This window comes from Bombina bombina, chromosome 1 (assembly GCF_027579735.1).
Source record: "Bombina bombina isolate aBomBom1 chromosome 1, aBomBom1.pri, whole genome shotgun sequence".
Lineage (NCBI taxonomy): Eukaryota > Metazoa > Chordata > Amphibia > Anura > Bombinatoridae > Bombina > Bombina bombina.
Genome location: NC_069499.1, coordinates 67,143,521 through 67,170,029, shown reverse-complemented (window position 1 = coordinate 67,170,029; position 26,509 = coordinate 67,143,521). Strand labels below are relative to the sequence as shown.

Sequence of the window (26,509 nt, the reverse complement as noted above, 5' to 3'; positions counted from 1 at the left end):
AGTCATTCTCCTTGCCGCTCTGAACAAGTAGCATCTCCTCGGGGATGGTGAGGAGTTTGTGGTGTTTAGTTGTAGTTTTTTATTCTTCTATCAAGAGTTTGTTATTTTAAAATAGTGCTGGTATGTACTATTTACTCTGAAACAGAAAGAGATGAAGAGTTCTGTTTAAAAGAGGATTATGATTTTAGCAGACAGTAACTAAAATCAGTTGCGGTTCCCACACAGGACTGTTGAGATGAGAGAACTTCAGTTGGGGGGAACAGTTTGCAGACTTTTCTGCTCAAGGTATGACTAGCCATTTTTCTAACAAGACTGTGTAATGCTGGAAGGCTGTCATTTTCCCTCATGGGGATTGGTAAGCCATTTTCTTAGTCTCAAACAGAATAAAGGGCTTATTATGGGCTATACACTGGTAGACACTCTTAAGGGCTAAATCGATTGCTTTATTTAAGTATTATATGCAGTTTGAAGTTGAATTTCACACTTTTATAACATTGGGGAACGTTTTTTAGCACCAGGCACTTGTTAAGACACCTTCCCAGTCAGGAAGGGCCTTTCTCTGTAGTAGGCAGAGCCTCATTTTCGTGCCATTATTGCACAGTTACTTTTGAGTACAGTACATGCAGCTGCATGTGTGATGGTCTGGAATCCACTAAAAACGTTCCTAGAAGGCTTCATTTGATATCATATACCCCCCTGGGATTGGTGAAGTCGCAGCAAAGGCTGTAGCTGGGACTGTAAGGGGGTTAAAATTAAAAACGGCTCCGGTTTCCACATTTTAAGGGTTAACAGCTTGAAAATTGGGGTGCAATACTTTGAATGCATTAAGACACTGTGGTGAAAATTTGGTAAAGATTGGATAATTCCTTCATAGTTTTTCACATATTCAGTAATAAAGTGTGCCCTGTTTAACATTTAAAGAGACAGTAACGGTTTTGTTTTAAAACGGTTTTTGTGCTTTATTAACCAGTTTAAGCCTGTTTAACATGTCTGTAACTTCAGATAGATCATGTTCTGTATGTATGGTAGCCAATGTGGTTCCCCCTTCAAATATGTGTGATAATTGTGCCATAGCGTCCAAACAAAGTAAGGACAGTACTGTCACAAATTGTAAAGTTGCCCAGGATGATTCCTCAGATGAAGGAAGTAGACATAGTTCTACATCATCTCCTTCTGTGTCTATACCAGTTATGCCCGCGCAGGCGACCCCTAGTACTTCAAGCGCGCCAATGCTTGTTACTATGCAGCAATTGACGGCAGTAATGGATAACTCCATAGCTAATATTTTATCCAAAATGCCAGCATTTCAGAGAAAGCGCGATTGCTCTGTTTTAAACACTGTAGAGCAGGAGGGCGCTGATGATAATTTTTCTGTCATACCCTCACACCAATCTGAAGTGGCAGTGAGGGAGGGTTTGTCAGATGGGGAAATTTCTGATACAGGAAGAATTTCTCAGCAGGCAGAACCTGATGTTGTGACATTTAAATCTAAATTAGGGCATCTCCGCGCATTACTTAAGGAGGTGCTATCTACTCTGGATGATTGTGACAATCTGGTCAACCCAGAAAAATTGTGCAAGATGGACAAGTTCCTTGAGGTCCCGGTGCACCCTGATGCTTTTCCGATACCTAAACGGGTGGCGGACATAGTGAATAAGGAGTGGGAGAAGCCAGGCATACCTTTTTGTCCCTCCTCCTATATTTAAGAAATTGTTCCCTATGGTCGACCCCAGGAAGGACACATGGCAAACAGTCCCTAAGGTCGAGGGGGCGGTTTCTACTCTAGCCAAGCGCACGACCATTCCTATTGAGGACAATTGTGCTTTCAAAGATCCTATGGATAAAAAATTGGAGGGTTTGCTTAAAAAGATTTTTGTACAGCAAGGTTACCTCCTTTAACCTATTTCGTGCATTATTCCTGTCACTACAGCGGCGTGGTTCTGGTTCGAGGAACTGGAAAAGTCGCTCAGTAGGGAGACTCCGTATGAGGAAGTCATGGACAGAATTCACGCACTTAAGTTAGCTAATTCCTTTATTTTAGACACCGCTTTGCAGTTAGCGAGGTTAGCGGCGAAAAATTCAGGGTTTACAATTGGGGCGCGTAGAGCGCTCTGGCTAAAGTCTTGGTCGGCGGATGTATCTTCCAAGACAAAATTGCTTAATACCCCTTTCAAAGGTAAGACCCTTTTTGGGCCAGAATTGAAAGAGATTATTTCAGACATCACTGAGGGAAAGGGCCATGCCCTCCCACAAGATAAACCTTTCAAGGCTAAGAATAAGTCCAATTTTCGTTCCATTCGCAATTTCAGGAACGGACCGGCTTCCAACTCGGCAGCCTCTAGACAAGAGGGTAACGCTTCCCAGACTAAACCAGCTTGGAAATCAATGCAAGGCTGGAACAAGGGTAAACAGGCCAAGAAGCCTGCTGCTGCTACCAAAACAGCATGAAGGGGTAGTCCCCGATCCGGGACCGGATCTAGTAGGGGGCAGACTCTCTCTCTTTGCTCAGGCTTAGGCAAGAGATGTTCAGGATCCCTGGACACTAGAAATAGTCTCTCAGGGTTTTCTTTTGGAGTTCAAGGAACCACCCTCAAGGGGAAGGTTCCACATGTCTAACTTATCTTCAAACCAAATAAAGAGACAGGCATTCTTACATTGTGTAGAAGACCTGTTAAAGATGGGAGTGATACACCCAGTTCCAACTGTGGAACTAGGTCGGGGGTTTTACTCAAATCTGTTTGTAGTTCCCAAAAAAGAGGGAATTTTCAGACCAATTCTGGATTTAAAAATTCTAAACAAATTTCTCAGAGTTCCATCGTTCAAATGGAAACCATTCGAACAATTTTATCTACAATCCAGGAGGGTCAATTTATGACTACCGTGGATTTAAAGGATGCGTATCTACATATTCCTATCCACAAAGATCATCCAAGGATTTTCACAAAGGTGCTAGGGTCCCTTCTAGAGGTTCTAAGACCAAGGGGTATTGCAGTGGCACCTTATCTGGACGACATTCTAATCCAAACGTCGTCTCTTTCCAAAGCAAAGGCTCATACAGACATTGTTCTAGCCTTTCTCATATCTCACGGGTGGAAGGTGAACGTAGAAAAGAGTTACCTGTCTCCGTCGACAAGAGTTCCCTTCTTGGGAACGATAATAGATTCTTTAAAAATGAAGATCTTCCTGACAAAAGTCAGAAAGTCAAAGCTTCTAAAGCTTGTCAAGTTCTTCACTCTATTCTGCAGCCTTCCATAGCTCAGTGCATGGTGGTAGTAGGGTTGATGGTTGCAGCAATGGACATAGTTCCTTTTGCTCAAATTCATCTAAGACCATTACAACTGTGCATGCTCAAGCAGTGGAATGGGGACTATACAGACTTGTCTCCAAAGATTCAAGTAGACCAGATGACCAGAGACTCACTCCGTTGGTGGTTGTCACAGGATCACCTGTCTCAGGGAATAAGTTTCCGCAGACCAGAGTGGGTCATTGTCACGACCGACGCCAGTCTATTAGGCTGGGGCGCGGTCTGGGATTCCCTGAAAGCTCAGGGTCTATGGTCTCGGGAAGAGTCTCTTCTCCCGATAAACATCCTGGAACTGAGAGCGATATTCAATGCACTCCGGGCTTGGCCTCAACTAGCAAAGGCCGGATTCATAAGATTCCAGTCAGACAACATGACGACTGTAGCTTACATCAACCATCAGGGAGGAACAAAGAGTTCCTTGGCGATGAGAGAGGTATCCAAGATCATCAAATGGGCGGAGGATCACTCCTGCCATCTATCTGCAATTCACATCCCAGGAGTAGACAACTGGGAGGCGGATTATCTGAGTCGTCAGACTTTCCATCCGGGGGAGTGGGAACTCCACCCGGAGGTTTTTGCCCAGTTGACTCAATTATGGGACATTCCAGACATGGATCTGATGGCGTCTCGTCAGAACTTCAAGGTTCCTTGCTACGGGTCCAGATCCAGGGATCCCAAGGCGACTCTAGTGGATGCATTAGTGACGCCTTGGTCGTTCAACCTAGCTTATGCATTTCCACCGTTCCCTCTCCTTCCCAGGCTTGTAGCCAGGATCAAACAGGAGAAGGCCTCAGTGATTCTGATAGCTCCTGCGTGGCCACGCAGGACTTGGTATGCAGACCTGGTGAATATGTTATCGGCTCCACCATGGAAGCTACCTTTGAGACAAGATCTTCTAGTGCAAGGTCCATTCGAACATCCAAATCTAGTTTCTCTCCAGCTGACTGCTTGGAAATTGAACGCTTGATTTTATCCAAGCGCGGGTTTTCAGATTCAGTGATAGATACTCTGGTCCAAGCCAGAAAACCTGTGACTAGAAGGATTTACCATAAAATATGGAAAGGATATATCTGTTGGTGTGAATCCAAGGGATTCTCATGGATTAATATTCCCAGGATCCTCTCCTTTCTAACAAGAAGGTTTGGATAAGGGATTGTCAGCGAGTTCTCTAAAAGGACAGAGATCTGCTTTATCTGTCTTGTTACACAGACGACTGGCAGCTGTGCCAGATGTACAAGCTTTTGTACAGGCTTTGGTCAGAATCAAACCTGTTTACAGACCTTTGACTCCTCCCTGGAGTCTAAATTTAGTTTTTTCAGTTCTTCAAGGGGTTCCATTTGAACCCTTACATTCCATAGATATCAAGTTACTATCTTGGAAAGTTCTGTTTTTGGTTGCTATTTCTTCTGCTAGAAGAGTTTCTGAACTATCTGCTTTGCAGTGTGATCCACCCTATCTGGTGTTCCATTCAGATAAGGTTGTTTTGCGTACCAAGCCTGGTTTTCTTCCAAAAGTTGTTTCCAACAAGAATATTAACCAGGAAATAGTTGTCCCTTCTTTGTGTCCGAATCCAGTTTCATAGAAGGAACATTTGTTACACCATTTAGATGTAGTCCGTGCTTTAAAGTTCTATTTAGAAGCAACAAAGGATTTCAGACAAAACTTCTTTTTTGTTTGTCGTTTATTCTGGTAAGAGGAGAGGACAAAAAGCTACTGCTACCTCTCTTTCTTTCTGGCTGAAAAGCATTATCTGATTGGCTTATGAGACTGCCGGACGGCAGCCTCCTGAACGAATCACAGCTCACTCTACTAGGGCTGTGGCTTCCACATGGGCCTTCAAGAACGAGGCTTCTGTTGATCAGATATGTGAGGCAGCAACTTGGTCTTCTCTGCACACTTTTGCCAAATTCTACAAATTTGATACTTTTTGCTTCTTCGGAGGCTATTTTTGGGAGAAAGGTTTTGCAAGCCGTGGTGCCTTCTGTTTAGGTAACCTGATTTGCTCCCTCCCTTCATCCGTGTCCTAAAGCTTTGGTATTGGTTCCCACAAGTAATGGATGACGCTGTGGACCGGACACACCAATGTTGGAGAAAACAGAATTTATGCTTACCTGATAAATTACTTTCTCCAACGGTGTGTCCGGTCCACGGCCCGCCCTGGTTTTTTAATCAGGTTTGAAAAATTTCTCTCTCTATACACTATAGTCACCACGGCACCCTATAGTATAGGGGGGGGGCGGAGCCTGGGAGGGACTATATGGACAGCTCTTGCTGTGTGCTCTCCTTGCCTTTCCCTGTGGGGGAGGAGAATATCCCACAAGTAATGGATGACGCCGTGGACCGGACACACCGTTGGAGAAAGTAATTTATCAGGTAAGCATAAATTCTGTTTTTATATGTTGTTGTCAGGTTAACGAAGTCCATGTTTCCTTGAGGTAATAAAAATGTGCTGGTTTTAAAATAAAAAGACAAAAGCATGTTTCATTTTTTTCTTTTATATATATATATATATATATATATATATATATATATATATATATATATATATATATATATATATATATATATATATATTATAATATTATAATATTATAGGAGGTAGCAAACATAGGTGTACAGTTTATAACCCTTTGATGGCTTTTTTTTAAATTAACATGAAAGTCAAAATTTAAAGTTTCATGATTCACATAGGGCATGCAGTTTTAAGAAACTTTAACATTTGTATCAAATTTACTGTGTTCAATTGATATCCTTAGTTGATAAGCATACCTAGGTAGGCTCAGGAGCAGTAATGCACCACTAAGAGCTAGCTAGTGATTGGTGGCTATACATCTATACCTCCTCTCATTGGCTCACCAGAGGCATTCAACTAGGTCCCAGTAGTGCACAACTTATCAGCGTCTGACTTTAACTATTTGTTTAACCCTTTGCTAGGGTTTAAACGCATACTGTAGTTATATACAAGCAATTGTGCCACAATAAAATGCTCTAACAGAGCATTTTCTTTTTTGTACCTTTATGTCCCTTTTATTATACATTCCAAAATATGTGTTTGGTTCATTACAATCTTTTTTTACATTTTCTAATGTTATTTGCAGTGTACAATTTAAAGAAACCAATGTTCATGTATATCATGTTATGTTGTTAATTATATATCTGCATGTTTTGTTGACTTGTGCTTTTCTTTTTGCATGTCACAATGTCAGAAAATGGATTCAAGAGTCTGGAATCTGGTTCCCTTTATAGAACACCAAGCACTGACAGTCCTCTCACTGTAAGCTCAGACTGTTTTTCTGCCTCTGAAAGCTTGCCAGGTGGTAGTGCAGAACACCTAAGTTCCCAGGAAAGTCTACTTAGTGGGAAGCCCCAGAGTATCATAGATGATAGCTGTTTGGATGTGTTTAATACTCTTCAGCTTACAGAGCCTGCTGCTCTTGTACCATTGGATGAAACCGAACAGATTGACAACAATTCAAGACGCTTATTGGATATTGCGAAACAGTATGAGCTGATTATACCACCTGTCACCTTGTCCACTATGAACCCAGAAACTACAAACTTATTACAACCAGAGGAATCGGTTTCATACAAAAGTACAAATGTATCCACTGATGCTGAAAGAGTTTATATCCATGATCAGCCTGCATTAGAGGAATATGCGGATAATAAGAGGACTTTGGATAACTATGATTTGTCCACAGGTATTGAAGACCAAATGTCCTTAGAGTTCAAGAAAGACTCAAATGAAGGTGTCATAGAAGACCCACTTTTACAGGAATCATGTATAAAGTGCCAATTATCCTCAAGTTTTATTGGGGAAGACAAACAAAGAGAAAACTTTAATTCATGGGATTCTAAAAAGGCAACTAAAGTCTGGAAAACAGAGCGAGACAAACAGGATCACATGGTGGCATCCAGTGATGATGAGGACATCTATGTTCGGCGATTACCCTACTCTTCTTCAGACACTAGTGTAGCAGAAATGGGAGAATTGGTCAGCTCCCAGGATATAAATTCTTTTTCATTAGAAGAGTCTGCACTATTAAAATCAGAACAGGTATCATTGTTTATATTCTCTGACATTTGAATTAATCAGATTAATAGTGTATGTGCAGGTACAAAAAGTGCGGGAATTGACATAAGCTATACTTATCCACCTAGTATCCAATCAGAGCAACACAGATAGGATTAACTTGTTATATTACAGATCTCAGAGAAATCAATTGGACTATTCATTTTGCATGTTTCTCCAACATTTGTGTGTCCGGTCCACGGCTTCATCCTTACTTGTGGGATATTCTCTTCCCCTACAGGAAATGGCAAAGAGAGCACCCAGCAAGAGCTGTCCATATAGCTCCCCCTCTGGCTCCGCCCCCCAGTCATTCTCTTTGCCGCTCTGAACAAGTAGCATCTCCACGGGGATGGTAAAGAGTATGTGGTGTTAGTTGTAGTTTTTTATTCTTCTATCAAGAGTTTGTTATTTTAAAATAGTGCCGGTTTGTACTATTTACTCTAAAACAGAAAAGGATGAAGAGTTCTGTTTAAAGAGAAGTATGATTTTAGCAGCAGTAACTAAAATCAATTGCTGTTCCCACGCAGGACTGTTGAGCCCAGAGAACTTCAGTTGGGGGGAACAGTTTGCAGACTTTTCTGCTCAAGGTATGATCAGTCATATTTCTAACAAGACATGTTAATGGTAGAAGACTGTCAGTTTTCCCTTAAGGGGTAAGTAAGCCATTTTCTTAGACTCATAACAGATTAAGGCTTACAAATGGGCTCTACACTGGTTGACACTATTGTGGGCTAAATCGATTGTTTTATTTAATATTTTAATGGCATTTAGTGTGTTTTGTGCACTTAAAAGCACTTTTGGGAACGTTTTTATCGCCTGGCATTGAGTTAGACGGCTATTTCAGTCAGGAAGGCCCCTTCACTCTGGTATGCAGAGGAAGGAGGCCCCGTTTTCGCGCCTCAATTGCGCAGTTTACTTCCATGGCAGTGCATGCAGCTTCATGTGAGGGCTCCTGTGGCATACTAAAACGGACTCTGGAAGGTTTATTTCATTGCTGAATAACTCTCAGGGAAGGTAAAAAGCCGCAGCAAGGCTGTGGCTGTGATTGTAGTGTATTAAAATTGTCTAATTGAACAAATAGCTCTGGTTTGCTCATTTTAAGGGTTAAAGTCTTGAAACTTGGTGTGCAATACTTTCAAGGCATTAGGACTCTGGGGTGAAAATTTTGTAAAAATCGGACATTGCCTTCATTGTTTTTCAATATATCAGAAATAAAGTGTGCCTGTTTATTATTTAAAGGGACAGTAACGCTTTTCTTTAAAAACGCTTTTATTGCATTATTAGCCTGCCAAATTCTGTCTAACATGTCTATACCTTCAGATGGCTTATGTTCTGTGTGTATGAAAGCCAAGGTGGTTTCCCCAATTAATGTTTGTGCAAATTGTGTCATAGCGTCCAAGCAAAGTATGGACAGTACTGCCACATTGAATAAGATTGCCCAAGATGATTCTTCTAATGAAGGTAGTGGAGATAGTTCCTCATCCTCTCCTTCTGTGTCAACACCAGTTTTGCACGCGCAGGCGATACCTAGTACATCTAGCGCGCCAATGCTTGTTACTATGCAACAGTTAACAGCAGTAATGGATAATTCTATAGCAAATCTGTTATCCAAACTGCCATCCTACCCTAGAAAGCGTGACGGCTCAGTTTTAAATACAGAAGATGAGCAGGTTGGCGCTGAGGACAATTTATCAGTTATACCCTCACATCAATCTGAATTGGCAGTGAGGGAGGGCCTGTCTGAGGGGGAAATTTCTGATTCAGGAAAAGTTTCTCAGCAGGCAGACACTGATGTCGTAACATTTAAATTTAAGTTAGAACATCTCCGCGCCCTGCTTAAGGAGGTCCTAACTACTCTTGATGACTGTGATTCTTTGGTAATTCCAGAGAAATTGTGCAAGATGGACAAATTCTTAGAGGTCCCAGTGCACGCTGGTGCCTTTCCGATACCCAAGCGGGTGGCGGATATAGTGACTAAGGAGTGGGAAAAGCCAGGTATACCTTTTTGTTCCACCTCCTATATTCAAGAAAATGTTCCCCATTGTTGACCCCAGAAGGGACGCATGGCAAACGGTTCCTAAGGTTGAGGAGGCAGTGTCAACGATAGCTAAGTGCACAACTATTCCTATTGAGGACAGTTGCGCTTCTAAAGATCCTATGGATAAAAAATTGGAAGGATTGCTAAAAAAGATATTTGTTCAGCAAGGTTTCCTGCTTCAACCAATCTCGTGCATTATTCCTGTCACCTCGGCAGCGTATTTTTGGTTCGAGGAACTAGAAAATTCGCTCCAAAAAGAGACTCCATATGATGAAGTCATGGACAGAATTCACGCACTAAAGTTGGCTAATTCCTTTATTTTGGATGCCGCTTTCCAACTGGCTAAGTTAGCGGCGAAAAATTCAGGGTTTGCAATAGTGGCGCGCAGAGCGCTTTGTCTAAAATCCTGGTTGGCGGATGTGTCGTCCAAGAATAAATTGCTTAATATTCCTTTCAAGGGTAAGACCCTTTTTGGGCCAGAATTGAAAGAGATTATTTCAGACATTACTGGTGGAAAGGGACATGCCCTCCCGCAGGATAGGCTTTTCAAGGCTAAGAACAAATCTAATTTTCGTTACTTTCGCAATTTCAGGAACGGACCGAATCCTAACTCTGCGGCCTCCAGACAAGAAGGCAACTCTTCCCAGCCTAAGCCAGCATGGAAACCATTGCAAGGCTGGAACAAGGGTAAACCGGCCAAGAAGCCTGTTGCTGCTACCAAGACAGCATGAAGGGGTAGCCCCCGATCCGGGACTGGATCTAGTAGGAGGCAGACTTTCTCTCTTCGCTCAGGCTTGGGCAAGAGACGTTCAGGATCCCTGGGCACTAGAAATAGTCTCTCAGGGGTATCTTCTAGAGTTCAAGGAACTTCCTCCAAGGGGAAGGTTCCACATGTCTCGCTTATCTTCAGACCAGATAAAGAGACAGGCATTCTTACATTGCGTAGGAGACCTATTAAAAATGGGAGTGATAAACCCAGTTCCAACAGCGGAACAAGGTCTGGGTTTTTACTCAAACCTGTTTGTAGTTCCCAAAAAAGAGGGAACTTTCAGGCCAATTCTGGATCTAAAAATTCTAAACAAATTCCTCAGAGTTCCATCATGCAAAAAGGAAACCATTCGGACAATTTTACCAACAATACAGGAGGGTCAATATATGACTACCGTGGACTTAAAGGATGCGTACCTGCATATTCCTATCCACAAAGATCATCATCAGTTCCTGAGGTTCGCCTTCATGGACAAACATTACCAGTTCGTGGCTCTTCCATTCGGTTTAGCCACTGCTCCCAGAATGTTCACAAAGGTGCTAGGGTCCCTTCTAGCGGTTCTACGACCGAGGGGCATTGCTGTAGCACCTTACCTAGACGACATTCTAATCCAAGCGTCGTCTCTTTCCAAAGCAAAGGCTCATACAGACATTGTTCTAGCCTTTCTCAGATCTCACGGGTGGAAGGTGAACGTAGAAAAGAGTTGCCCGTCTCCGTCCACAAGAGTTCCCTTTTTGGGAACAATAATAGATTCTTTAGAAATGAAGATCTTCCTGACAGAGGTCAGAAAGTCAAAGCTTCTAAACGCTTGTCAAGTTCTTCACTCTATTCTTCAGCCTTCCATAGCTCAGTGCCTGGAAGTAGTAGGATTGATGGTTGCAGCAATGGACATAGTTCCTTTTGCTCGAATTCATCTAAGACCATTACAACTGTGCATGCTCAATCAGTGGAATGGGGACTATGCAGACTTGTCTCCCCAGATTCAAGTAGACCAGGTAACCAGGGATTCTCTCCGCTGGTGGTTGTCTCACGATCACCTGTCTCAGGGAATGAGTTTCCGCAGACCAGAATGGGTCATTGTCACGACCGACGCCAGTCTCTTAGGCTGGGGTGCGGTCTGGGACTCTCTAAAAGCTCAAGGTCTATGGTCTCGAGAAGAGTCTCTTCTTCCGATAAACATTTTAGAACTGAGAGCGATATTCAATGCGCTCCTGGCGTGGCCTCACCTAGCAAAGGCCAAATTCATAAGGTTCCAGTCGGACAACATGACGTCTGTAGCGTACATCAATCATCAGAGGGGAACAAAGAGTTCCTTAGCGATGAGAGCGGTATCCAAGATCATCAAATGGGCGGAGGATCACTCCTGCCACCTATCTGCAATTCACATCCCAGGAGTGGACAACTGTGAGGCGGATTATTTGAGTCGTCAGACTTTTCATCCGGGGGAGTGGGAACTCCACCCGGAGGTTTTTGCCCAGTTAACTCAACTATGGGGCATTCCAGATATGGATCTGTTGGCGTCTCGCCAGAACGCAAAGGTCGTTCAACCTAGCTTATGTATTTCCACCGTTCCCTCTCCTTCCCAGGCTTGTAGCCAGGATCAAACAGGAGCAGGCCTCAGTGATTCTAATAGCCCCTAGGACTTGGTATGCAGACCTGGTGAATATGTCATCGGCTCCACCATGGAAGCTACCTTTTGAGGCAGGATCTTCTAGTACAAGGTCCGTTCGAACATCCAAATCTAGTCTCTCTCCAACTGACTGCTTGGAAATTTAACGCTTGATTCTATCTAAGCGTGGGTTTTCAGATACAGTCATAGATACTCTGTTTCAAGCCAGAAAACCTGTAACTAGGAAGATTTACCATAAGATATGGCAAAAATATATACGTTGGTGTGAATCCAAGGGATTCCCTTGGAGTAAAATTAAAATTCCTAGGATACTTTCCTTTCTCCAAGAAGGTCTGGATAAAGGTTTGTCAGCTAGTTCCTTAAAAGGACAGATATCTGCTCTGTCTGTTTTGTTACACAAGCGTCTGGCAGCAGTGCCAGATGTACAGGCGTTTGTACAGGCGTTAGTTAGAATCAAGCCTGTTTACAGACCCATGACTCCTCCTTGGAGTCTAAATTTAGTTCTTTCAGTTCTTCAGGGGGTTCCGTTTGAACCCATGCATTCCATAGATATTAAGTTACTATCTTGGAAAGTTCTGTTTTTGGTTGCTATTTCTTCTGCTAGAAGAGTTTCTGAATTATCTGCTTTGCAGTGTACTTCTCCCTATCTGGTATTCCATACAGATAAGGTAGTTTTACGTACCAAGCCTGGTTTTCTTCCAAAGGTCGTTTCCAACAGGAATATTAACCAGGAAATTGTTGTTCCTTCTCTGTGTCCGAATCCAATTTCAAGGAAGGAACGCTTGTTACACAATCTAGATGTGGTCCGTGCTTTAAAGTTCTATTTAGAAGCAACAAAGGATTTCAGACAGACATCATCCTTGTTTGTTGTGTATTCTGGTAAGAGGAGAGGGCAGAAAGCTACTGCTACCTCTTTCTTTTTGGCTGAAAAGCATCATCCGATTGGCTTATGAGACTGCCGGACGGCAGACTCCTGAACGAATTACAGCTCATTCTACTAGAGCTGTGGCTTCCACATGGGCTTTCAAGAACGAGGCTTCTGTTGATCAGATCTGTAAGGCAGCGACTTGGTCTTCTCTGCATACTTTGCCAAATTTTACAAATTCGATACTTATGCTTCTTCGGAGGCTTTTTTTGGGAGAAAGGTTTTGCAAGCCGTGGTGCCTTCCGTTTAGGTAACCTGGTTTGCTCCCTCCCTTCATCTGTGTCCTAAAGCTTTGGTATTGGTTCCCACAAGTAAGGATGAAGCCGTGGACCGGACACACCAATGTTGGAGAAAACAGAATTTATGTTTACCTGATAAATTTCTTTCTCCAACGGTGTGTCGGGTCCACGACCCGCCCTGGTTTTTAATCAGGTTTGAAAATTTCTTTCTTTATACACTACAGTGACCACGGCACCCTATGGTTTCTCCTTTTTCTCCTAACCGTCGGTCGTATGACTGGGGGTGGAGCCAGAGGGGGAGCTATATGGACAGCTCTTGCTGGGTGCTCTCTTTGCCATTTCCTGTAGGTGAAGAGAATATCCCACAAGTAAGGATGAAGCCGTGGACAGGACACACCGTTGGAGAAAGAAATTTATCAGGTAAACATAAATTCTGTTTTTAGATCATTCAGCCTAATTGCATTAGAATCTGAAATTTTGTTTCTTGTATTTGTGTGTGTGTGTGTATATGTATATATATATATATATATATATATATATATATATATATATATATATATATATATATATATATATATGTATGTATGTATGTATGTATGTATGTGTATATATATAAAAAATAACTCATTGTGTAGTTCATTAACAAATCTAGACAGACCCAGAGGCTTGTTTTCCCACAGAAAACCTCTGAATTACATTGTTTCCAATGCAGCAAAGGATTCTGGGTAAGATATGCAAATTAAGTACACAATGACACACCTTTTTACTTCAGTCTGCTTTTCAGCAGGTTCCCTTTACGCCAAAGTATCGCTGTTCACACAGCTTATAAACTTAGCTAGGGTTAGTGCACAATGTAATTCAGAGGTTTTCTTTGTGAAAACAAGCCTCTGGGTCTAGATTTGTTAATGAACTGCACAATGAGTTATTTTTTCTATATTTTGTGCGTAGTGGAGGATTTTAAACTTGCCTTTTATCTCCCCCTAATTTAAAATGTTGAGATATATATGTGTGTATGTATGTGTGTATATATATATATATATATATATATATATATATATATATATATATGTGTATATATATATATATGTGTATATATATATATATATGTATATATATATATGTATATGTGTGTGTATATTTATATATATATATATATATATATATATATATATATATATGTGTGTGTATATATATATATATATATATATATATATATGTGTGTGTGTGTATATTTTATATATATATATATATATATAACCACAATCGTCACTAGTTTATAATTTGTAAAATAGCCCAAATTTTTCCACACAACTCTTTTACATACAATATTTAATATAACACTTCATTGCATTTGATTCATGTATTTATTATATGCTGGCGCTCTCGCTCTCTCCTGCTCTCGCTCTCTCCTGCTCTCGCTCTCTCCTGCTCTCGCTCTCTCCTGCTCTCGCTCTCTCCTGCTCTCGCTCTCTCCTGCTCTCGCTCTCTCCTGCTCTCGCTCTCTCCTGCTCTCGCTCTCTCCCTGTCTGTCGCCATTCCATATCTGATCAATAGACAACTCAAAATTTGGGGCAGAAAGAGGCAATAACTTGTGATATACTACAGGAAAGTTATTTTCTGTGAAAGGTACATGTTGAGCAAAAAGAGGCTGCTCCTAGGTTGGTAACTAGCCATAGAACAAGCTATTATGCTATTGTTCGTATATTCCCAGGTTAAGCGCTTCACTCTTTTTATTTATGCAAATTACTTGTGAATTGCCAGTAAAAACAATTGGCTTTTATATCTTGTTATTGCTGAATTGTGGACATGGACAGCATAGTATAATGAAATAATAATTTTATTACATTTAAGTGTCATGTATTCTAGAGAGACTGCATACCTATTAGCCAAGTAGAATGGTCTAAAGTCTACGACTGTATAGCTGTTGTATTTACACAGAGAAAATAAAATCTGTTAAGAGAGTAAAATTAACCAGCCGTATAGGGTATGTAGCTGAAATGGTGCGCATTGTTTGACTGTTTTACACTCTCTCCTTAGCTTTCAGAGAGCTGGATGGTTTACTCCGGTCCTGGCAATGGAATATTTGCTTTGGCTGTCTCAGAAAAGTATATTTGGTGTCTGGATTACAAGGGATCTCTGTACTGCAGTGCGTTACCTGGTGCAGGTCTGCGTTGGCAGAAGTTTGAGGATGCTGTCCAGCAAGTGGCAGTCTCTCCTTCAGGTAGACAATTCCTCCTCCAGTGCTGTCGTGCCTAATTCATTCCAATAAACTTGAAACTTACTGATATGCTCAGATTGTTCATGTTCACATGGGTGTTACCTTTAGAATTATATTTAAAAAAAAAAAAAAAATTCTTTCTAATGACACGTTGAGTCCACGGATCATCTCTAATTGCTATTGGCATTATCACTCCTGCCCAGCAGGAGGCGGCAAAGAGCACTACAGCAAAGCTTTTAAATATCACCTCCCTTCCCTTCAACCCCAGTCATTCTCTTTGCCTACGTTAAGAGCAAGGAGGTGGTAAAGTTTAGGTGTTTGGAAGAAGATTCTTCAAGCAAACGTTTTTCTTTCTAATGACACGATTAATCCACAGATCACCATTAATTACTGTTGGGAATATCACTCCTGGCCAGCAGGAGGAGGCAAAGAGCACCACAGGAAACTGTTAAGTATCACTTCCCTTCCCACAACCCCCAGTCATTCTCTTTGCCTACGTTAAAGTGAATGTAAATTTTGATGCTGAAGTGCCCGGTTTTTAAAAGTTTGATTAAAAACAGGGGCACTTTAATTCATAATAAAAATTTACATTTCACTCGTGTTGTGAAAAAAAACTTACCTTTTAAACTTGACAGCAGCTCCAGCTTCCTCCGGTCGTCGCAAGCCATTTCGGATGTCAGAAATGATGGATAGGTCATCCTCCAATCACGGCTTCCCCCCGGGGGAATTAGTGTCTGATTCAATGCCGTGATTGGAGGAAGCCGGATTCCTCATTTTAGACCCAGGAAGAGGCTTTGCAACGGGTAGAGGAAGCTAGAGCTGCTGTCAAGAATAAAAGGTAAAGTTTTTTTTTTTTTTTTTTTTTCCGTTTTTTTTTAACAGGAGTGAAATGTAAATTTTGATGAATTAAAGTGCCCCTGTTTTTAATCGAATTTTTAAAAACCGGGCACTTTAGCATCAAAATTGACATTCACTTTAAGAGCAAGGAGGTGGTAAAGTTTAGGTGTCTGAAAGAAGATTCTTCAATCAAGATTTTATTATTTTGAAGCAGAGCAAGATTGTCCTGCTTCCTCCTGGGGTTTAGCCGTAGCTCATGTCAGTCTCTTCAGTAGAGCAGTGGTGACTTTTAAGCAATTGGAAACTTGTGGGGTATAATCCTCACTGCGCCTCCCAAATAATTGTTGCTGCCCTAACTTGAAAGCCTGAGTAAATTTATTCAGTCTTTCTTCTTTTTCACAGATCCATGTGAGGGAGAATGCCTCTCAAATCTAGTGAGCTGTCCTGCTACCGGACGGCCAGATACAGGTAAGTGCCCTTTTGTCTTCTAAGGAGGGATATGGTGCACTTTTTTTAGACTCCTGCAAATTTTATGGGGACACAATATATCCTGCTAGGATATTACTCATGGCAGTGTGCAGGCACTTAATGTGAGATGTGAGAGACGTTGTTCCCTCTTTAATGGTGTTGAAGGGGTTAACAGCTGCATGAGGCTCGTTTTTGGAATAAGCAGATATACATTTTATGATTCTCTTATGTTGCAGCAAGCGGTCCTGTATTAGTTTTGTGAACCGGATCTCTGAACCTTTAGTTCCTTAATTAACTTTAGAATAGACCTAGAGGTTTTGATAACAGGCACCCTCGGTGCTTTACTTCTCTGTAAATAGCGAGAAACGCTTATATCTCGCATGAGAAATTTTCTGTGTATTAGTGCGCCGTGTTAATCTCTGCTGCGCATTTGCTTAACAGTTTTGGGGCCCCCTCCTTGGTCAGTCAGAAACGGAGCGGCACCATGTTTTGTACCTGCAATTTCTTTGTTTTTCTGACGATCATGTGATCCGGTTCCTTTTCAGGCTGAGAATGGAGCAGCGGGCTTGTAGACAGCCTTCTACTGTTATGGTAGTCTGATTATCTACAGCTATGTTTATCGCTCATGAGAAACGTAAATGCCCCAATAATATTTATGTTTTTGTTAAACATCGCCAGCAGTCTTAAGTGGAGACTTCTATATTTGGAAGTCTTTTTAATTCTTGTCCCTATAAGTCATGGTTTTATGAAGGGAAAGAGGATTGGGTTATTTTTGGATGTTACAGGAGTAAAGGAATTCCTGTATGTACATACAATCATATAAGTTTTTTATCATTAAAGAATTTTCTTTCATGTTTATGCTACAGGAGAACAGAGATCTGTTCCTATATAAATATATTATCCTGTTATTTGGCAATTATCCATACACTTAGTGATAGTGTAAGAGATTCTGAAGATGTTTTTAAGCTAGCCTCATTTCTCTTACTTGGTGTATCCAGTCCACGGATTCATCCTTACTTGTGGGATATTCTCATTCCCTACAGGAAGTGGCAAAGAGAGCACACAGCAGAGCTGTCCATATAGCTCCCCCTCAGGCTCCGCCCCCCCAGTCATTCTCTTTGCCGCTCTAACAAGTAGCATCTCCACGGGAGGGTAAAGTGAATGTGGTGTTAGATTTGTAGTTTTTATTTCTTCAATCAAGAGTTTGTTATTTTAAAATAGTGCCAGTTTGTACTATTTACTCTGAGGCAGAAAGTGATGAAGATTTCTGCTGAGAGGAAAAATATTTTAGCATGTTGTAACTAAAATCCATTGCTGTTCACACACAGGACTGTTGAGTACCGGAGAACTTCAGTTGGGGGGAACAGTTTGCAGGCTTAACTGCTTAAGGTATGCTCAGTCACTTTTTTTCTAACAAGACTTGGTAATGCTAGAACACTTGACAGAAATCCGCATGTGGGAAGGTAAGCGATTTTCTGAGACTCAGTATAGAAGGATGGCTTAGTTGAAGGGCTTAAATCACTGGTGGACACTGTTATGGGGAAATCGATTACTTTATTACTATAATCTGATATTGGAACACTTTTTGGGTTTTTATTACGCCTGGCATTTCTTTAGACACCTATTTTGGCTTGAGAAGGCCCCACAACTCCGGAGTGAGGAGGGAGGGGGCCTAATTTTCGCGCCTCAGTTGCGCAGTTCCTTTGCAAGACAGCTTCATGCAGCTTCACGTGCAGAGCCCAGAGAGTGATAGGACTCCAGAGAGGCTTATTTTCATCCAAAACTAATCCCCAAGGAAGGTAGGGCCACAGCAGAGACTGGTGCTGTAGCTTATTAAACCGGTGGTCTGCTTTAATTTGCTCCGTTTTGGGCAATAAGGGGTTAATTGTCTTGAAATTTACTGTGCAATCATTTCAAAGCATTAGGATCATATGGTCAAAATTTCATAAAGATTGGATGTTTTTTTGAGATTCAGTAAAAGAGTGTGCGCTTTTTATTATTTAAAGGCACAGTACCGTTTTTTTCAAAAATTGTATTTTGTTGTGTTTGAGTGCTGTCAAAGTCTGTTTAACATGTCTGAGCCTACAGATAGACCCTGTTCTATGTGTTTAATAGCCATGGCGGTACCCCCTTTACATTTGTGTTTAAAGTGTGCTAAGGTTTCTAAACATTTTAAAGACCATGCAGTGACACTTAAAAATGTAGCCCAAGATGATTCTTTGACGGAAGGTAACGAGGATAGTCCTCCTTCCTCTCCCCATGTGTCGACACCAGTTACGCCCGCGCAAGCGTTGCCTAGTACCTCTAGCGCTTTGGGCCCTATTACAACAATTAGCAGCAGCCAGTTTTGCCTAAAAAGCGTGATAGCTCAGTTTAAAGAACAGAGGATGAGCAATCAGAAGCTTTGGATGATCTATCCGTTGTACCCTTACAACACTCAGAAGTGGCAGTGAGGGAGGGGCTGTCCGAGGGAGAAATTTCTGACACAAGAAAAGTTTCTCAGCGGGCAGAATCAGATGCCTTAGCGTTTAAATTTAAGCTGGAACACCTCCGCGTCCTGCTTAAGGAGGTTTTAGCTACGCTAGATGATTGTGACCCCATGGTGGTCCCAGAAAAATTGTGTAAAATGGACAGGTTTCTAGAAGTCCCTGTATACACTGATGCTTTTCCAATACCGAAGAGGGTGGCGGATATTGTGACTAGGGAATGGGAGAGACCAGGCGTACCCTTTGTTCCCCACCCTATCTTTAAGAAAATGTTCCCCATAAATTACCCCAGGCGGGATGCGTGGCAGACGGTCCCTAAGGTTGAGGGAGCAGTTTCAACTCTCGCCAAGCGCACAACCATTCTAATAGAAGACAGTTGTCCTTTCAAAGATCCTATGGATAAAAAATTAGAAGGTTTGCTGAAGAAAATGTTTGTGCAGCAAGGTTTACTTCTACAACCAATTGCCTGCATTATTCCTGTAACTACTGCAGCGGCTTTTTGGTTTGAGGCGCTGTAGGAGTCGCTCCAGAGGGAGACTTCATATGACGAAGTCATGGATAGAATTCATGCTTTAAAGCTAGCTAATTCTTTTATCACAGATGCCGCCTTCCAATTAGCTAAGTTAGCGGCGAAAAATTCTGGTTTTGCCATTATGGCGCGAAGAGCGCTTTGGCTCAAATCATGGTCGGCTGACGTGTCGTCCAAAACAAAGTTACTAAACATTCCTTTCAAGGGAAAGACCCTTTTCGGTCCCGAGTTGAAAGAAATTATCGCGGATATCACTGGGGGAAAGGGCCATGCCCTTCCGCAGGATAGACCGTTTAAGGCCAAAAACAAGGCTAATTTTCGTTCCTTTCGCAACTTGAGGAGCGGACCTGCTTCAACCTCTGCTGCCGCAAAGCAGGAGGGTAACACTTCACAGCCCAAAGCAACCTGGAAACCCTTGCAGGGCTGGAATAAGGGTAAACAGGCCAAGAAGCCTGCGGCTGCTACCAAGACAGCATGAAGGGGTAGCCCCCGATCCGGGACCGGATCTAGTAGGGGGCAGACTTTCTCTATTGGCTCAGGCTTGGGCAAGAGATGTTCCAGATCCCTGGGCATTAGAAATTGTTACTCAGGGGTATCTCCTAGAATTCAAGGACTCTCCTCCAAGGGGAAGGTTCCACGTGTCTCGTTTGTCTTCAGACCAGACAAAGAAACAGGCGTTCTTACGCTGTGTAGAAGATCTTCTAAAGATGGGAGTGATAGCCCAGTTCCAGTTGCAGAACAAGGACTGGGCTTTTACTCAAACCTGTTTGTAGTTCCCAAAAAGGAAGGAACTTTCAGGCCAATCCTAGATCTGAAAATTCTAAACAAATTCCTCAGAGTTCCATCATTCAAGATGGAAACCATTCGGACAATCTTACCGATGATCCAGGAAGGTCAATATATGACTACCGTGGATCTAAAGGATGAGTACCTACATATTCCTATCCATAAAGATCATCATCAGTTCCTAAGGTTCGCCTTTCTGGACAAGCATTACCAGTTCGTGGTCCTTCCTTTCGGATTGGCCACCGCTCCAAGAATTTTCACAAAGGTGCTGGGGTCCCTTCTAGCGGTACTAAGGCCGCGGGGCATTGCAGTAGCACCTTACCTAGACGACATCTTAATACAGGCGTCGTCTTTTCACAGAGCCAAGGCTCATACGGACATTGTTCTGGCCTTTCTAAGGTCTCACGGGTGGAAGGTGAACGTAGAAAAAAGTTCTCTGTCCCCGCTCACAAGGGTTCCCTTCCTGGGAACACTAATAGACTCGATAGAAATGAAAATATGTCTGACGGAGGTCAGGAAGTCAAAGCTTTTCACTACTTGCCGAGTTCTTCATTCCATTCCTCGGCCTTCTGTAGCTCAGTGCATGGAGGTAATCGGATTAATGGTCGCGGCAATGGACGTGGTCCCTTTTGCCCGAATTAATCTCAGACCACTGCAACTGTGCATGCTCAAACAGTGGAATGGGGATTATGCAGATTTGTCTCCTCAAATTCAACTGGACCAGCAAGCCAGGGATTCTCTTCTCTGGTGGTTGTCTCAGGATCACCTGTCTCAGGGAATGTGCTTCCGCAGACCGGAGTGGATCATTGTCACGACCGATGCCAGTCTGTTAGGCTGGGGTGCGGTCTGGGACTCCCTGAAAGCTCAGGGCCTATGGTCTCGGGAAGAATCTCTTCTCCCGATAAACATTTTAGAACTGAGAGCGATATTCAACACGCTCCAGGCATGGCCTCAACTAGCGGAGGCCAAATTCATCAGATTTCAGTCGGACAACATCACGACTGTGGCGTACATCAATCATCAGGGAGGAACAAAGAGTTCCCTAGCGATGAAGGAGGTAACCAAGATCATCAAATGGGCGGAGGATCACTCCTGCCATCTTTCAGCAATTCACATCCCAGGAGTAGACAACTGGGAGGCAGATTTTCTGAGTCATCAGACTTTTCACCCGGGGGAGTGGGAACTCCACCCGGAGGTTTTTGTGCAACTGACCCAGCTATGGGGCATTCCGGAATTGGATCTGATGGCGTCCCGTCAGAATTCAAAACTTCCTCTTTACGGATCCAGGTCCAGGGACCCCAAGGCGGCATTGATATATGCTCTAGTAGCACCTTGGTCCTTCAGTCTAGCTTATGTCTTTCCACTGTTTCCCCTTCTCCCTCGGCTGGTAGCCAGAATCAAGCATGAGAAGGCTTCGGTAATTTTGATAGTGCCTGCGTGGCCATGCAGGACTTGGTATGCAGATCTAGTGGACATGTCATCTGTTCCACCATGGAGGCTGCCATTGAGGCAGGATCTCCTAATACAGGGTCCATTCAAGCATCCAAATATAGTTTCTCTGCAACTGACTGCTTGGAGATTGAACGCTTAATTCTAGCTAAGCGTGGGTTCTCTGATTCAGTTATTGATACTTTAATCCAGGCCAGAAAGCCTGTCACCAGGAAAATTTACCATAAGATATAGCGGAAATATCTTTGTTGGTGTGAATCCAAGGGTTACTCGTGGAGTAAAGTTAGGATTCCCAGGCTTTTGTCTTTTCTCCAAGAAGGATTGGAGAAAGGATTGTCGGCTAGTTCCTTAAAGGGACAGATATCTGCTCTGTCTATCCTGTTACACAAGCGACTGGCAGCAGTACCAGATGTTCAGGCGTTTGCACAGGCTTTAGTTAGTATCAAGCCTGTCTATAAACTGGTGGCTCCTCCATGGAGTCTTAATTTAGTTCTTTCAGTTCTTCAAGGGGTTCCGTTTGAACCTTTACATTCCATAGATATTAAGTTATTATCTTGGAAGGTTTTGTTTTTGGTAGCTATCTCTTCTGCTCGGAGAGTTTCAGAATTGTCTGCTTTGCAGTGTGATTCACCTTATCTGGTGTTCCATGCAGATAAGGTTGTTTTGCGTACCAAACCTGGTTTTCTTCCGAAAGTTGTTTCTAATAAGAATATTAACCAGGAAATCATTGTTCCTTCTCTGTGTCCTAATCCAGTTTCGAAGAAGGAACGATTATTACACAATCTTGATGTGGTTCGGGCTTTAAAATTCTATTTAAAAGCAACTAAAGATTTCAGACAAACATCATCTTTGTTTGTTGTCTATTCTGGTAAGAGGAGAGGTCAGAAAGCGACTGCTACCTCTCTTTCCTTCTGGCTAAAAAGCATCATCCGATTGGCTTATGAGACTGCTGGACAGCAGCCTCCTGAACGAGTTACAGCTCATTCCACCCGAGCTGTGGCTTCCACATGGGCCTTCAAGAATGAGGCTTCTGTTGAACAGATTTGTAAGGCAGCGACTTGGTCTTCACTGCATACTTTTGCCACATTTTACAAATTCAATATTTTTGCTTCTTCGGAGGCTATTTTTGGGAGAGAGGTTTTGCAAGCAGTGGTGCCTTCCGTTTAGGTTACCTGACTTGCTTCCCTCCCTTCATCCGTGTCCTAAAGCTTTGGTATTGGTATCCCACAAGTAAAGATGAATCCGTGGACTGGATACACCAAGTAAGAGAAAACAGAATTTATGCTTACCTGATAAATTACTTTCTCTTACGGTGTATCCAGTCCACGGCCCGCCCTGGCAATTAAGTCAGGTTCAAATTTATTTTTGTAAAACTACAGTCACCACTGCACCCTATGGTTTCTCCTTTTTCTCCTAACCGTCGGTCGAATGACTGGGGGGGCGGAGCTTGAGGGGGAGCTATATGGACAGCTCTGCTGTGTGCTCTCTTTGCCACTTCCTGTAGGGAATGAGAATATCCCACAAGTAAGGATGAATCCGTGGACTGGATACACCGTAAGAGAAAGTAATTTATCAGGTAAGCATAAATTCTGTTATCTCTCAGGGTGATGCTGTTTAGGCAATGCCACAGCTGTCTCCTCAACGTCCCAGGCTTTTATGGCATCACATGCAGTGTCCTGCGGTTCCTCTCTATCTCCTGGAGGAGTTTTTTTTTTGTTTTTTTTTGCCTGCAAAATTGCTCCCCAGGTATCTTTTGTGGTATCAGTGGCTTTTTCTGTTTTTCCTATACTTGAGGGAATTCGCTAAAGGAACATTAGAAATTTGATAGGTTTCTGTCCTTCGTACCACTACACAAATTGCCCTTCTGCTTAAGCTAATGAGGAGTATGTGTCGGTAGCCCTGATTTTTTTTTTTTAATAGTAATAAAGTGCTTCTTTTCTGGAGTTTTTTCCTCTAAGAAGAAAGTTAGACAGTTTAAGACCACCTTGTCAGTTGAACTTTTGATGGTACTGTTCAATATGAGCCTTATGTCTCCCAGGATGATGCTGTTTAGGCAATGCCACAGCTTTCTCCTTTTATGTCCCAAGCCTTTTTGGCATCCCATGCAGTGCCCTGCGGTTCCTCTAAATCTCTAGGAGGAGTATGTTTGCTTCCAGATTTTGTAGCTCAGGTATCCTCTGCGATATCTGCGGTTTTGTCTGTTTTTTCTTTATTTCAGGAAATATGCAAGAGGATTTGTTATATTTCAGATTGTAAGGTTTCTGCTCCATATTTTACTACGCTGGTGGCTCTCTCTTTTCTGTGCTGGTGAGGAGTTTTCGCCGATAGGTTTCTGAGGGTGAATTCTCAGATTTGGACAATTTAATTCCTTCTTCTGACGCTGAAGTCATATCATTCAGATGTATGCTTGATCACCTCGTGTAGTTTTAAAGGAAGTTTTGGCTACTTGGACGACATCGATCCCTTGTCGTTGTCAACCTTTGAGAGTTATGTGAACTTTGTCATTTCAATGATGTTCCTTCCTATGAGGAAGTGTTTCCGGACGTGCTTGGGATATTGTCACAGGAGAAGCTAGGGATACCATCTCCCTGTCTCCTGTCCTTTAAGGGTTTTTCCTGTCACTGACCCCATTATAATGCACAATGCCCTGAGTAGAAGGGAGCTTTTCTACTAGGCTCAGAGAACTTTGATCCCTATATGGGTAGCGGCTCCCTAAAGGATCCATGGAAAAGAAGTTGGAGGTTCTATTGTTCATTTAGAGCAATGCCTTGTATTATTAGACTTGCTGTGCTAGCCCGCCAGGCATTGTAACTGACATTTTGGTCAGCTGAGAAGCCTTTTCAATTTTTATGTTTACTCCAAATCCACACTTTATTAGCATTTTCTTTTTTCAAGGATAAGACCTTGTTTGGGCTCGGTCTGGTAGATTTATCCTCTGACTATATAGTTTTCTACCACACGTCAAGAAAGTAAGACTAAATTAAAGTTTTCCTTTTTTCCTCTTTATGCAGTGTCAGTCCATGTTTTTGGAGTCCAATCTAACTTTCCCTCCCAAGGGCAGATTTCTCCTCCTGAGTGTATCTGCAATCCAGGTGTGATGAGAGACTTTGCTTGAATTGGGTTTAGGACATTTCTCTCTGAGGGTGATAGTTCCAGTCTGGGAATGGGTTCTAGGTACTTACCTCAAGTTTTCTCATGTTCTGACCTTCAATGTAGTATCCATTCTTTTTTGGTTCATGAGGGCCTGTTCAGACCAAACAGACCTGAATGATGTGTATTTATTGTTCCCGTGATCGGGATCTTCTCGAGTTTGAGTCTTGTCTTCCTAGTAGGACTTTTAGGTCCTGGGGTCGTGCAAGGGTGCTTTCTGGACAATATAGGGTTCAGGTGTCATTCTTACTTTGAACAAACTCTTTCAAGAGATCTTGTCCAATCTATTTTCCCATGGAGGGGAAATGAATCTGGAGGAGAGTTCCCTTGTTCCATCTTCAAGGGTGATTTTTTTGGGGGTCCTTATTAGGTTGTCTTTCTTGGAGAGGATTCCTAACAGAGGGCAGACAATCAAGGATGTTTCCCTTTCCGCAGTCTCTTGTCCGACCAACAGCAAGCTTTACTGGTCCAGTCAATAGAGCCATATTGCTACCAGAGGTGGGAGTCTGGATCTAACTGCAGTTTTTTTTTTCTTTCAGTTTTTTATTGTAGGAGGAAATTGGTCTGATGATTCAGTGGACATCATTCCTTGTTGTTTTCATAAGAGGAGACCATTTGAATCAATCTCAGAGGATGGATCTAGATTAGTCGACAAAAGATTTTTCTCCCGTAGTGGTTTTCAGGAGTATCTGTCTCAGGGTGCGTGTTTCTGGAGACATTCCTGGGTTATGTAACCACGGACGCCAACCTGCTGGGCTGGGAAGCAGTCTGGTATTCGCTTTTAGGTGCAGGGAGGATGCACTCGGAGTGTCTGCTTTCCTCCCTTTCATATTGGATGGAGACAGATTTATAATGCTCTGAATTGGTCTTAGCCCTCCTTGGTTTTGTCCCAATTGGACGATATCACCTCTATGGATTTTTTTTATTCACCAGGAAGGAACTAGCAGTTCCTTAGCCATGTAGATTGTTCAGTGGGCAGAAGTTCACTGTTGCCGTCTGTCATGAACTGTCGGTTATTTCATCCTGGGGAGTGAGAACTTCTTTCAGAGGTGTTCTCTAATAGTTTATCCCTCAAGAGGGGGATGCCGGAGTTGGATCTGATGGCGTCTCAGCTAAATGCCAAGCTTCTAGGGTACGGTTATAGGTCAAAGGATCCTCAGGCCGCTCTGATAGATGCTTTGGCGGTCCTTTGGGATTTTAGACTGACTTACCTGGTTCATCTGTTTGCTCTCCATCCACGAGTCATTGCTCGTATCACACAGTAGGGAGTGTTGGTGAATCTAATAGCCCCTGCGTGGCCTCGCAGGATCTGGTGTGCAGACCTGGCGGAGATGTTGTCTCTCCAACCTTGAAAGCTGCCTCTGAGGATGAACCTTCTGAATCAGGGTCTTTTCCTTCATCAAAATCTGGTTTCTCTAAAAGCTGACTGCTTGGAGATTAAAGGCTTAGTACTAAGTTTGGTTTTTCTGAAGTCGGTCATTGAGACCATTGTGCAGGCTCACAGACCGGTTTTTAGGAAGATTCTCATAAATATCTTTTTTGAGTGTGAATCCATGGCTGTCTCCTGCGGTAGAGTCCAGATTCCTTGAATTTTTCCCTTTCTCCAGGA

The 26,509-nt window shown here is 42.6% G+C and overlaps 1 protein-coding gene across 1 annotated transcript in view; it reads left to right on the top strand.

Moving 5' to 3' along the window:
• The window catches only part of TECPR2 (tectonin beta-propeller repeat containing 2), a 608,030-nt gene that overhangs the window by 145,680 nt on the left and 435,841 nt on the right, over positions 1-26,509 (top strand). The window contains exons 9-10 of the mRNA XM_053707105.1: positions 6,511-7,361; positions 15,015-15,198. Of these exons, the coding sequence (XP_053563080.1) occupies positions 6,511-7,361; positions 15,015-15,198 (1,035 nt within the window). The remainder of the gene's footprint in view (positions 1-6,510; positions 7,362-15,014; positions 15,199-26,509) is intronic.